The sequence below is a fragment of the Nicotiana sylvestris genome, chromosome 6 (genome assembly GCF_000393655.2).
Source record: "Nicotiana sylvestris chromosome 6, ASM39365v2, whole genome shotgun sequence".
Taxonomy (NCBI): domain Eukaryota; kingdom Viridiplantae; phylum Streptophyta; class Magnoliopsida; order Solanales; family Solanaceae; genus Nicotiana; species Nicotiana sylvestris.
In genome coordinates this window covers 100,789,602-100,802,981 of record NC_091062.1, presented here as the reverse complement: position 1 = coordinate 100,802,981, position 13,380 = coordinate 100,789,602, and the positions used below count along the sequence as shown (strand labels likewise).

Genomic DNA, 13,380 nt, shown 5'->3' with positions numbered 1-13,380 from the left:
CCCCCAATTTCCACCATGAAAATACTAAATTTTAGATTGAAATCTTAGGAAAAGTAGTGAAAGATTAAAAGAAATTGGATTAGAATCACTTACTAATGATTTTGGGGAGAAGAGCTCTTTGAAAAATCGCCTCTAAGGTTGTTTTGTTTTGAAAATTTGAATAATGAACAAAAATCCCGTCTAACTCCCATTTTGATCAGTTGCAGATGTCGAAGAATCAATCGCAAAGGCGAAGCTCTTCACATCTCTGCTTTCATTGCAAATGCAATGAACTGTTCGCAAATGCAAACAATGATCTTCGGCAAATGCGAGCTTTTGGATTGCAATTGCGATCACTGTGTCCCCTGACCCACTTCGCAAATGCAAACTTGAGGTGCCCCAGCTACTCTTTGCAAATGCGATGAGTTGCTCGCAAATGCAAACCCATCAGAGGTCGCAAATGCGATTGTGAGGTTTGAGGCCTCCACCAAAAACTGAAGCACACCGGCAATGTTCTAACTCCAATTTTCACTCCGTAGCCTATCCGAAACTCACCCAAGCCCTCAAGGCTCTAAACCAACTATGCACACAGCTCTAAAAATATCATACGAACTTGTTCACGTGATCAAATCGCCAAAATAATGCCTAGAACTACAAATTGAACACCAAATCAAATGAAATCTTCAAGAAAACTTTGAAACTTCTATTTTCACAACTGGACATCCGAATCACATTAAACAAACTTGTTTTTACCAAATTTGACAGACAAGTCATAAATATAGTATTGGATCTATACCGAGTTCCGGAACCAAAACACGGACTCAATATCCAAAAAGTCAACCATTGGTCAAACATTTCAAATTCATTAAGCCTTTAACTTTCAAATTTTAAGAAAGTCTAATAACTCAGGCTAGGGACTTTCGAATTCGATTTCGAGTATACGCCCAAGTCCCAAATCGCGATACAAACCCACCGGGACAGTCAAAATAAGAATCGGGGTCCGTTTGCTCAAAACGTTGACCGAAGTCAACTCAAATGGATCTTAAGGCAAAAAAATTATATTTTCTCAATTTTTAACATGAAAGCTTCCCGGAAATACGTTCGGACTGTGCACACAAATCGAGAAGGGCTAAAATGAGATTTTTGAGGCTTCAAAGCATAGAACTAGATTCTAAAATATAAGATGACCTATCGGGTCATCACAAATATAAATTAAAACCTTCTAAGGATGCCTTGTGTTTTGAATACATGTATAAGTTTTCACGTACTTGTTTTCTATAACAATTAAGGCTTATGACTAATTAATTCTACTAATCAAACATTTTCCTTGTTACGTGGTATGCAATTATCGAATCAAGCAGAAATGCTTTAGTACTATCCGCTTGGACCTATTAAAATCTAACGTGTCTTTTCTTACCGTACTTCTTAATTCTTACTATTCGTAGTAGTACTAATAATACAATTTTTACTTTAAATTTCTCGGAAGCCCTTCTTGCTAATCTATGCCGTTTGTTTGGTACTCAAAATTAAGTCAGTGAGTGGAGACATATTTACTATCATCATACACATACAACAGCTAAAAATATAAACTTGAATTTTTATTCGAATATGAGGAACATATGAATAAAGTAATTAATCATTCTTAAACTCATGATTCGAAGTAACCATACAGATCAACAAACACAACGAAAAACTGAAAATATATGATAATTAAAAGTAAATACAATTATAAAATCACCAATATCACCATTTGATCATGCACATATTGCATAATTACATCCTCAAAAGTATTCTCTTTTCCCATAATAGCATTTCTTCAAGCAGACATAGCGACCTTTGGAGCTGCAGGTGCAAGTTCACGAGGATTCAAGAAAACTTTAAGCCCATTCTTCATGAACAAAGTTAGAGACATTTTCTGTTCAACTTTATGACCTGGAACCGGTAAAAGCCGGTATCGAAGCAATATGGCAGCAGCTACAGATTTCATCTGGAGATAAGCCAAATCTTTGCCTAAGCAAGTTCTCGGTCCACCATTAAATGCCACAAATTTATATCCATCCTTTGGCGGTTCGAACCGGTCTCCTCCGGTCGAGAGCCATCTTTCCGGTTTAAACTCCATGCAATCCTCTCCCCAAACCGTTTTCATTCTCCCCACAGAATAAATAGAATAAGTCACGGTCGAACCGGCTGGGACCCACGTGCCATCTGGCAAAACATCATCAGAAATGACATATTTGAAATCTTCAGGGACTGAAGGGTACAAACGTAAAGTTTCAGCTAAAGCTGCTTTGAGATAAATCAATTTATCAGCTTCATCAAAAACCAATGGCTCTTCAATCCATTTTTCACAATCTTCACCACGGCTTTCATTCAAAACAGTTGATATTTCTTCAATTATCTTATTTTCCACGTGGCGGTTGTTCATGACGTTCCAGAAGAACCAGCTCATAGCCACTGATGACGTGTCACGTCCAGCTAGGACAAAGTTTAGAGCAATGCGTTTTAGTACATCACTTGGGAAGGAGTTGCCGTTTACGTCCTTTTTCTTCATAAAACGTGACAATAAATCATCGGATGGACTTTCCTTACGTGATTCCAATGCCTCCGAAATGTAATTTTCAACAACTTGGAGGCTTTTTTGTAATCTTTTTTCAGCTCCAATGCCTAAAATTTTTTTCAATCTCCAGAGAAAATAAGGGTATAAAAGTCTTTGCATTGTGGCTTCAGTGGCTGAATCAAAAGCTATAGCAAATGGATTTTCAGGCATTTTAGGGGAAAGAGTTTCAGGGTCTTTACCAAAAGTAAGTCCGCAAATATTATCAAAAGTTAAACGTAGCAATAAATCTTGTAATTCGACTGGATTTTTCTCCTTAGCAGCTTTATCCAAAATTACCCATAAACGAGTTCTGATGGTCCGGTTCACCCACCGGTTCATGGCTTGTCGGAGTGTCCGGGTCGTGAATTCAAGAGCTGCGGTTTTCCTCTGCATGAGCCACGTGTCACCGTCGCTGTTGAATATACCTTGACCCAAGAGGTCATCGAATGCACTTTGCCATGTTGGCCCTTTGGGATAATTATCAAACCTACATGCAGGAAAATCAAGTAGCAAACAAATAAAGTACAAAAAAAAAAAAGCATAATGCTAGCTGCATATGAAGACATTTTTCCCTTAAATATGTATAATGCATCAACAAGCTAAGAATAACTACGCTTCAAACAAGTTGATATAAGCTAATATAAATTCTTAATTTCATTCCATTCAACTTCATCGTAGACCAATAATATATTTCTCAGTTCTAATTTATGTAAATCTGTTTGATTGAGCACAACATTTTGATAAAGAAATGAAGACTTTCGAAACTTGCAGTTCTAAACAAGTCATAATATTTGTGTGATTATAACTCTTTTAAAATTTATAGTATTAAATATGACATATTATTTGTATAGCTATAAAAACTTTTTATTAAGGGTAAACTGAAACTGATGAAGGATAAAATAAAAAATAAAAAAGTACCCGAAGTTCACAATAATTTTACTACATAAGTATTGTATAAATTTCTTACGGGACTAAAAGACCTAGAAAGAATAGGAAATAATACTTAAAAAAAATAAAATTAAACCTGGTTCGAAGGATGTGTTCGATATTCTTTGGGTGACATGTGACAGTATAGAAGCCTTGTTTCCAAGCAAGAAATGGTATGCAAATGGTGGACGTTTGATATGTAGCAGCTCCACCTGTGGAACGTAGGTTTTCAGAAATCCAGTCGTGGAATCTCCTTCTGTTCATGAAAGTATAGGGGAGGCTACCAACTAGTGGCCACACTTTTGGACCCGTGAGCCTCTGGGCTAGAAGCCAGAACCAGAGGAGATAAACTGTAGTTGCAGCTGCTATTCCAAAGTAAATTACTACAGGATCCATATGAATTGTTTATCTTTTCCCTACTTCTGTTTTGGTTTATGTGGATCGAGTAGAGAAAGAAAAATGAATTAATAGCTTCTCGATATAGTGAAGTAGTGGATGATTGGAAGAGAATGTGTTATGGGAATTAAAGGAAGGGCATAGGGTTTTTATATTTACGAAATGCATTAATTAGGGAAAGGTTTAGGAGAGAGTTGTTGAGAATTTTTTAGCCATGAAGAAAATGTCCTTATTCGGTTGATAGGAATGGTAATTCATTTTATTTGCATACGCAAGCCCGTATTGGTTTTTCGCCTTCATATGAGTGCACACGTCTCATGTGCGTTACAATTTTTTTATTCTTGCCCATGTACTTGTCTCTCACTCTAAGATAAGTAATAATCTTATTTAATTGTTCTTATTTCAAAATCTATCGACTTTTTATTGCAGTCATTGATCAAATACCAATATAATTTACTTTCTTCGGTAAATACATGACTAATTAAACTCCATGCATGATACTAATTAATATATCGAACATTCTTATTTTTCTTTCATTTGTCATCGCCTTACATATTCAAACCATGCATGAGGGTTTGAAATCTGTGTGCTGTTAATTAATGTTTAACCATGCAGTATTAATGTAACTAGAAGAGCTAAACAGGAACCCGTTACTTGAAGAACGGAGTATACATGAAACCAACTCTTATAAAATAGTAAAAGAAGGTACAAACATGACAAAAATTGGGAAGTGGTTGAGAATCGGTTTAGCTGTGTTGAGAAATAGGGCTTTGCTCCAAAAGCTAGAAAATGATTCTAGTATAATGATTCCACCGTAGATATTGGAAGGCTTGAATTAGAAGCTAAGTAGCTCAGAACGACACACCACGCACCTTTCTCCTTCGACTCCTGCTGACTATAGAGCAAATTTCGGCACATGCGTAGCATGTGGCGGAGGCAGGATTTTCTGCTAAGGGGTTCAAAAAAGAAGTTAAAAAGATTGTAGCTAGTGGGAATTGAATCAACGACCTTACAAAGGTTTTGAACCCCCTTGATCACTAAACTGTGCTTTGATTTTGGATTGTGGCAAGAGGATTCAAAACATAATATATGGAGGTAAAACACAGATTTTGCTTTATATATACAGTGTAACTATTCGGCGAAGGAGTATGACGAACCCCCTTCCGCCCCTGATGCAAAGTCTTCTCAAGCAAGAAATGTTGAAACAGATAAACGCAACAAATTTTTATAGCATCAGTGTATTTTAAACCGATTATAATAGGTTATTGATTGCATTTTTATTAGACTATCAAATTATTAGGATTACTATTTTAACAATTACTGCTTATTATTGTATGTCTAAGGTGATATACGAAAATTGTAGGAAGTTATATTCGACTTAACAACATGTTCGTATAGATTATAGCCTCTTTACTTCCAACTTTTCCTGATTTAGCTCTTTCTTAGGAAAAGGTTCTTACATCTATAACAACCCTGACTTTTTGCAATTCTATAAAGGCATTAGCTGCAACTCATGGAATTAGAATGTCATATAATACAAAAATCACCATACAAGATGTTATGCTTATTAGAATAAATTATTTCAATAGCTAATGCTGTCACGTCAATATATTCGACGTAATAAGAAACATCTAATGCTGCAAATTGCTCCAGAACAGTTCATGCCAGATTGTTTTTAAAGTTCTCTTAGAATTTATGCAACTGCCTTATTTAAAAGAAAACCTTTTCCAACAAAGACACAAAGATACACCCATATTCCTAAAAGTGGATAACAAGAGGAAAACAAGTTAAATATAGAATTACTTGGTTCGTATAACATCATAAAATGAACTTGGTTCTTACCTTGATGCAGCAACAACAACAAAATCTACTACTATCAGTGGCGTATGCAGAATTTTCCGTAAGTGATGTCATATTTAAAGAAGGAAAAAAATTACTCTTTTTTTCAAATTAGTTGACACATTTTGCTTATCAAGAGTTAATTTAACTAAACTTTGAAGCTAAATTGTTGGTTAGAGCATCTGCTTAGTTAGCGGAGGTCTTGAGTTCTATTCTTAACAAAAATATTTTATTTTCCTGTATTTCTGTATTTTGCTTTAGTTGTACTCGTTGCGCGAACATATAATCCATACATGTAGTATCCTTTGTATACACCCATGTATACAGTCGATACAAGTTGTATCCTTTGTATACACCCTTGTATTTCGTCGTAGTTAAAATTGATACATATTGTATTCCTTGCACGAATGAATACAATTGCGCGAATGAATACAGCACAACGAATACAGTTGACAGAGGTTGTATTTATTGCGTGTTTGAATACAAGTTATACAAATTAATAATAATTAAATAGTAGCTACAAATGGTAATTAGGCAAACTATAATTACTAGGCTCTAAACTATATTGGTTTATGAAAATTCTTCTTTCTTTTATTTGCCAAAATGGATGTCTTGCAGTTGATTGTCTTTTTTCCCCTAGAATTGTAAGTAACATGAGTAGATAATATTGACGAATAACAAGAAGAAAACAAGAACAACTTATCAAAAATATTGTGTCGTGGCAAGCCACTGCCTTGAAAGTGATTTTAGCCCGACTGGGCGCAAATCGTTGAGACCCATCGCTCCCTAAGGTTCCACAACACCTCCAAACACTTGCACTCGTGGCTGAAAGTTTGAAATTTGCACAACAAAATTGCCAAGAAATCGGTTGAAAAAGAAGAGAGCTGGAGGTGTTTTCTGTGTCCCATTATTCACAAATAAGACTGTCTTTTGTAGGCAAAGCTGTTAGACAGTTACAGATGAAGGAATTAATCCATAGCTGTTACAGAAATTAAAATGGAGCCGTTACAAAATTAACTACAACTATTACAAGAATTAAACACAGTTGTTACAAGAATTAAATCATGGTTGTTACAAAGTAATAAATTGGAAGTTACAAAATCCAATTCAAAGAGAATGAATTTTGGTAAGCATGTATTTGGACACTTTTCTGGTAAGCTCAAAAAATGAAAAACAATTTTAGCAAAATCATTTTTATATTAGGCCTCACATATATCTTGTGCGCAGGAGGGGCAAATCGACCCGTTTAGCCTTTAGGATCAATTTTTCATGTGCGCGAGACCATTCCCTTTTACTAGTTCTTTACAAGCCCAACAAAGATCAATTCGAAGGAGAAGAAAAATTCTTTTCACAACCAATGAGGGACACTTTGTCTTTCACAAAAGACAAAGAAGTAAAGAATTAAGAAAAAGGGACCACAAAGAAATCTTTAGCTTTGCATTATCACGTATAATAATACCAACAATCCCTCACTAATGCAAAGACAAAAATAGAATAAGAGCAATTCTGGACAAAAGAAGAAACATGTACTTAAATGTCAATATCTTTTGATTTGAATTGACACGTAGTAAAATAAGGCAACAACTAACATTCACAAAGTGAAGTAATCTTGAACTGAATGAGTATTAGTTGAGACCCCCACAACATATACTATATCCCTAATTTTATCCAAATTCTGCGATACTAACAAAGTGCTTTTATGGTCATGCACATACCTTGGATCTCATGAGTGCTCTAGAAAGACATCTAAAGTATCTCATAAAAGGCGACCGCACATTTACACTCACGTAGGTGACTTTATCAAGTCTATCTACACATAAACCACATTAAGTCTATGGAATCATTAAGAGCAAAATAAGCTTACCTTATAAAGCACTATCACATGCCATAGGGATAGAAAATATAGTGCATATTAAGGTCTCATATGGCTTCGTTTGACCACAAACAGGTATCCATCATACTTCCTCAATCTATGGGCTTTAGTCCCATCCCCCTCGGTATTTCAAGGATAACTCTCCTTGTCAAACCCTTGGTTAAAGGATCCGCTAAATTTCTTTTAGATCTTATATATTTCAAGGAAATAACACCATATTTCAACAACTGTTTTACCGCACCATGCCTAATACGGATATGTCTTCTTTTTCCGCTGTACACACTATTTTTTGCAATTTCAATTGCCTCTTGTGAGTCACAATGTAGAGAAACTAGTGAATCTTGTCTTCTACATAAAGGCACGTCCGCCAATAAGTTTCTCAGCCACTCGGCTTCTTGCCCTGCCAATTCAAGAGCAATGAATTCAGACTCCATAGTAGATCGTGCTATTCAAGTCTGTTTTGAAGACTTCCATGAAAAGTAAACACATAGTCACTAGTGGATCTAACTTCATCATTGTCTGCAACACAGTTTGCATCACAAAATCTTTCTAAAACAACAGGAAGCTTATAACATGCAGACATCAATCCATAGTACCTCTCAAATACCTTAGCAAACGATGAAGAGCATTCCAGTGTTCACTAGTGAGGTTACGAGCATATCTACTCAATCTACTAACAGTCAGTGGTAGAGGCAGGATATCCGCGAAGGGGGTTCAAAAAGAAAAAAGTTTAAAAAAAATTGTAGCTAGTGGGAATTGAACCTATGACCTTACAAAGGTTTTGAATCCCCTTGACCACTAAGCTACACTTTTGGTCTGTGTTAAGGGGATTCAAAACTTAATATATAGAGGTAAAAAAACAAATTTCACCTTATATACACAGCGTAATTTTTCGGCGAAGGGGGTTCGGGTGAACCCCCTTTCGTCCCCCTAAATCCACCCCTGCTAACCGCATAAGCAATACCAGGTCGTGTATAATTCATGAGAAACATTACTCTACCAATTATCTTAGCATATTCTGTTTGAAAAATACTGGATTATTTATTCTTTCTCAAGTGTATGCTAAGATCATAAGGAGTTATCACATGTGCTACATCAAAACAATTAAACCTTTTCAATATTTTCTCAATATAATGAGACTGAGATAACGAAAAACCATTAGAAGTTCTTTTGATTTTAATTCCTAAAATCACATCTGCTTCTCCAGGATCTTTCATTTCAAATTTAGAAGACAAAAAGGTCTTAGTCTCATTAACAACATTCACATTAGGGCCAAAGATTAACATGTTATCCACATATAGACATATAATCACACAATCTGATCCTATCATCTTGAAATAAACACAAGTATCAGATGCATTAACAACAAAACTATTATCCACTAATGTGCTATTAAAATTTTCATACCATTACTTAAGTGCTTACTTTAGACCACATAGAGACTTTCTCAATTTGCATACTTTATTCTCCTGTCTTTGGATCACAAATCCCTCAAGTTGAGATATCTAGATCTCTTCCTCTAAATCACCATTTAGGAAAGCCGTTTTAATATCCATTTGATGTATCACAAAATTATGAATAGAGGCTAAAGAAACAAGAGTTCTAATAGTCGCTATATTATTCACATGAGAATAAGTGTCAAAGTAACTAATGCCTTTCTTTTGGTTAAAACTCTTAATAACAAGTCTAGCCTTATATTTCTCAATTGTGCCATCACGTCTCATTTTCTTCTTAAATATCCACTTGCTACTTATGAGTTTACAACCTTTAGGCAAATCAGACAAGTTCCAAGTGTGATTAGAAACTATATCTCACGCACAGGGGGGAGGGGCAAATCGACCCGTTTTGCCTTTAGGACCAATTTCTCGTGTACACGAGACCACTCCCTTTTACTAGCTTTTTACAAACCCAACAAAGAGCAATTCAATATAAGGAGAAGGAAAAGACTTTCCACAACTAATGAGGGACACTTTGTCTTTCACTAAAGACAAACAAGTAAAGAAGAAAAAGGGACCACAAAGAATTCTTTGGCTTTGCATTATCATCGTATAATAATACCAACATAAATTACTCAATAGCCACCGTATTTTCTTTGCCTAGGAAAATTGTGCTTGTGGTTTTGTTAACTATTTCGACAGCATTATGAGGTTGCACTTTTAGCAAACCTGTTGTCTTCTAAGTTTTCATATTATTCTTAATTTTCAGAAGCTGATATAATATTACAAAATACAATCTATGGACGAATGGATAAAACATTTATTCATACAAGTCCAATTGCTTAAGGCATTACTTACAATTCATTTAAGCTCCTCAACAAAAAACTCAGTAATCATCATGTTATTTTTTTTATCACATAAGGCATTACTTTGTCTTATCGGATAAATCAATAACCGTACCAAAGCATTTGTTTACCCGTAAAAAATTATAGTTAAATTTTTATCATAATTTATAGATACGTAAATTAAATTGCTCAAAAAAATATGAAATAATAAAAGCAAAAGTGAATAAATTAAGAGTAAACGAGCTTGAGCCTTGAATTAAGCTTCCCTGAAAGCAAGACCAATATTAATAACAAAGTACTTAACAAAATAATGTTAACAGAATAAGAGAGTAATACTAGCCTCTTTTTATGCCAATATTTTGTGTCCTTCAATAGGTACAAATTTCTCTATTTATAACTAATTTTGGGGAGACAAGATCCATAAATCAAGCGTCCCTCCGGTAATATTTTCGGAACTCATACAACATCGATTACATGCTTGGATCTAGTGTCAAATTTTTACTGAATCATCTCCTACGTGTCTTTGCTACCACGTGTTCACTTGACAAACATGCACCTATCATTTGTTAATTTACCCTATATAGATAGTCCCCCTACTTTCCGGTGACTCAACTTGATGTGATTGGGAAGTAGATAAGACTTTTTTTCTTGGCAAAAAAGTTTTTGAACGGTTTCTGACACTTGAAAGGACGCACGTCTCTTTGCATTGAATGAGCCGAACACGTGTTGTCCCGTAATTCAACAAGTATTTTCGCCAATTACCTATGTAATGATGGCCTTGCATTATGCCGCCTATAAACTTCATCTTTCACTTTTAGCAAATTTCTTCTTCGGGTTTTCCTAAAGCTTTCCTGCAACTCTCTTTTCCTCAACAAAACTTACAAATTCATACTTTTTATCATGATATCTTCTATTATTTATTCCTCCAGTTACACATGGACTGCTATCGGTGGCGGCCTATCCAAGAAGAATAAGTCTAAGAAACCTGATGTCGGACCTCCCTCTATAAGCACCATCATACCTTCTTATTTGTCTTGCGGAAATGATCTCTACATTTAGAAGGAATCTTCTGACCCTGATAACAACATAAATAGGGATGTTGGTGAATATCCCTCTTCTATTCGCCCGACCAGTATTCCCGTCGTAAAAGAGGATTATGACTGAAGAATATTGAAGTTTTATCCCCCGGTGAAGCGGAAATGATCACATTCAGTAAACCAGGGTATATGTACGTTCACACATACCCTTTCACTTTAAAACTTGGGAAGGAAAAAGATCTAATAATCTTAGAGTTTTGCCGAAACTACCGTGTTTGTCTGGCTCAAGTAGGATGGGTAATATGGCACATGGTGGTTTGCCTTCGATTCCTGTATTCCTGGGCTCAGGAAACCCTTACTCGTACTCATATGATCAACCTCTACGCCCCTAAGATTTTCCACAGAGGCGTGATCAAACATAGCAAATGTGGTCATTATGCCATCTTCACCAGGATAGATAACAACGATCGTGGTTTTGATGGAGAGGTTTTGTCACGACCCAAACCTATGGGCCGCAACGGGCACCTGGTACCTTACTCAACCAATTACCAACATAACATATATTTCTTATCATACTCTTATTGGCAAATGGGCCAAACAGGTCGTCATGGGCTAACCATAATAAACACAGGGGAATACTCAATATAGAACGACCCAACATGATATAAAAACTTTTACATGTGACATACGGGCCTATAAGGCAAAAATAATCACTCATACACTGAACATAGGCCGACAAGGCCATACAGTCTTTCATATACATGATATATTTCTACAAGTCTCTAAGAGTACATAAACGTCATAAGGCTGGGATAGGGCCCCGACATACCAATCAATACATGTCTAAATCATACTAACCAAATGAGCAACTCTGGAGCAAATAGAGCACACCAACATCTTCCGTTGAGCTAACATCCTACTTGGAGGACTCTCAACCTATCTATCGAGACCTGTGGGCATGAAATGCAACGTCCCTGTGAAAAAGGAACGTCAATACAAATAATGTACCGAGTATGTAAGGAATGAAAATCAGTAAACAATAGACATGAGAGAAAAATGAAGTCAAAGACTCAACATGTATATCTGAATAGCTCTGTGAATCATTTAATATTATAATGTCATGCATATGCGTATAAATATCATACCATGCATGGGTATATACATTTATAATATCATCAAGCCTTTGAGGACATCCCATCATATCATCTCGGCCATTGTGGACAAATCATCAACGTATACCAGCTGATTAAGTGGTGGTGCGTATATAACGTCGTAACCTTTTTCCCATATCCCATATGCATATAATATAAATATATATGAGTATATAATGTCATCTGGTCATGGGTCAATGTACATGTATAAATAAATGCAATGCATGAGAAAGTACGTCAATAAAATCTTTCGGAGTGTCATAAGACCATTATGCCATTGATTAATATCATGAAATAACCTTTATCAACTTATGTATTTTCTAAGACCCATGAACAGATAATAGAATAATATGACACATGGGGAATCAAGAACATAAGCATCTCTAGTATTTCTATGAATAGAGTCATTTATGGAAAGTGTGTAAATTGCTCGTTTCATTTTTGTCGTATAGATCATGATACAAAAAAGGGATAGCCTTAACATACCTGAGATGATTCTCTTGACAATCTCTCTACACACGTTAATTTTGATAAAACACGTGACAACAAGATCGGAGTAGAGAAAAATTCGTATGATATTCTTGAAGAAGATTGCACCGTACTCCCTTAGATCGCAAAATCCCGTTGCTATTACCTTATGAAATCTCATATGAAATTTTGTAGCAAATTCCATATAATCACTTTGTGAATTTGATCATAATTTGGTAAGATGCTTACTGAAGCAACAACGTTAGAGTCTTAAGGCTTTTTGTGAATTCCATATCTTTGCAAATCTTGAATTTAAGAAGCCATTTTTCAATTATCTCTTTAAAGAGTGCCACCTTGCAAAGTTGTTCAAGAGTCACTTAATGACTCATGTATGTGGCTGCCACATTAATATCTTAGTCTTTATCCAAAGACTTTAATTCATCATCCATTAATTATTAATTAACTTGGTAATCCCCCATTGGTTTAATAATTAACCAACTACACACATAATTAAGAATTATCTCAAATTACTTAAAGTACTACTTACTTTTAACATACCTTATACGCCTTACTATCATGGTCATGTGGTACCTTGTATGTCACTAGTCCATAAATACTGGGTATTTTAGCTCAGGCCGTATTGTATCTCAACATGTCAAACTTTGACAAAAATTCATTTTCTTTGGTTTGCTTACCCTCTTATCTTCACGAATTTACTCATCACTTGTTTAAAATAGCATAATGCTTATAATCTCAAAATAATCTCATACCCGAACTTACGTGATTAGCTTACGACGAAACTTTGACGTACGAAAATACAGAATATAATATCT

At 35.3% G+C, this 13,380-nt stretch overlaps 1 protein-coding gene across 1 annotated transcript; it reads right to left on the bottom strand.

Moving 5' to 3' along the window:
* Nucleotides 1-1,603: 1,603 nt before the first annotated feature.
* Nucleotides 1,604-4,037, bottom strand: LOC104215579 (cytochrome P450 86A1). The gene is made up of 2 exons (XM_009765423.2): nucleotides 3,600-4,037; nucleotides 1,604-3,062 (listed from the first exon to the last, which is right to left on the bottom strand). Exons 1-2 carry the CDS (start codon nucleotides 3,896-3,898, stop codon nucleotides 1,796-1,798), a joined length of 1,566 nt encoding a protein of 521 aa, XP_009763725.1. The 5' UTR covers nucleotides 3,899-4,037; the 3' UTR covers nucleotides 1,604-1,795.
* Nucleotides 4,038-13,380: the final 9,343 nt, after the last annotated feature.

Coding starts and splice junctions, on each gene's coding strand:
- LOC104215579 (XM_009765423.2), bottom strand. CDS start 3,898: ATGGATCCTGTAGTAATTTACTTTGGAATAGCAGCTGCAACTACAGTT. Junction 3,063..3,599: donor GAACACATCCTTCGAACCAG/GTTTAATTTTAT, acceptor TCCTGCATGTAG/GTTTGATAATTATCCCAAAG.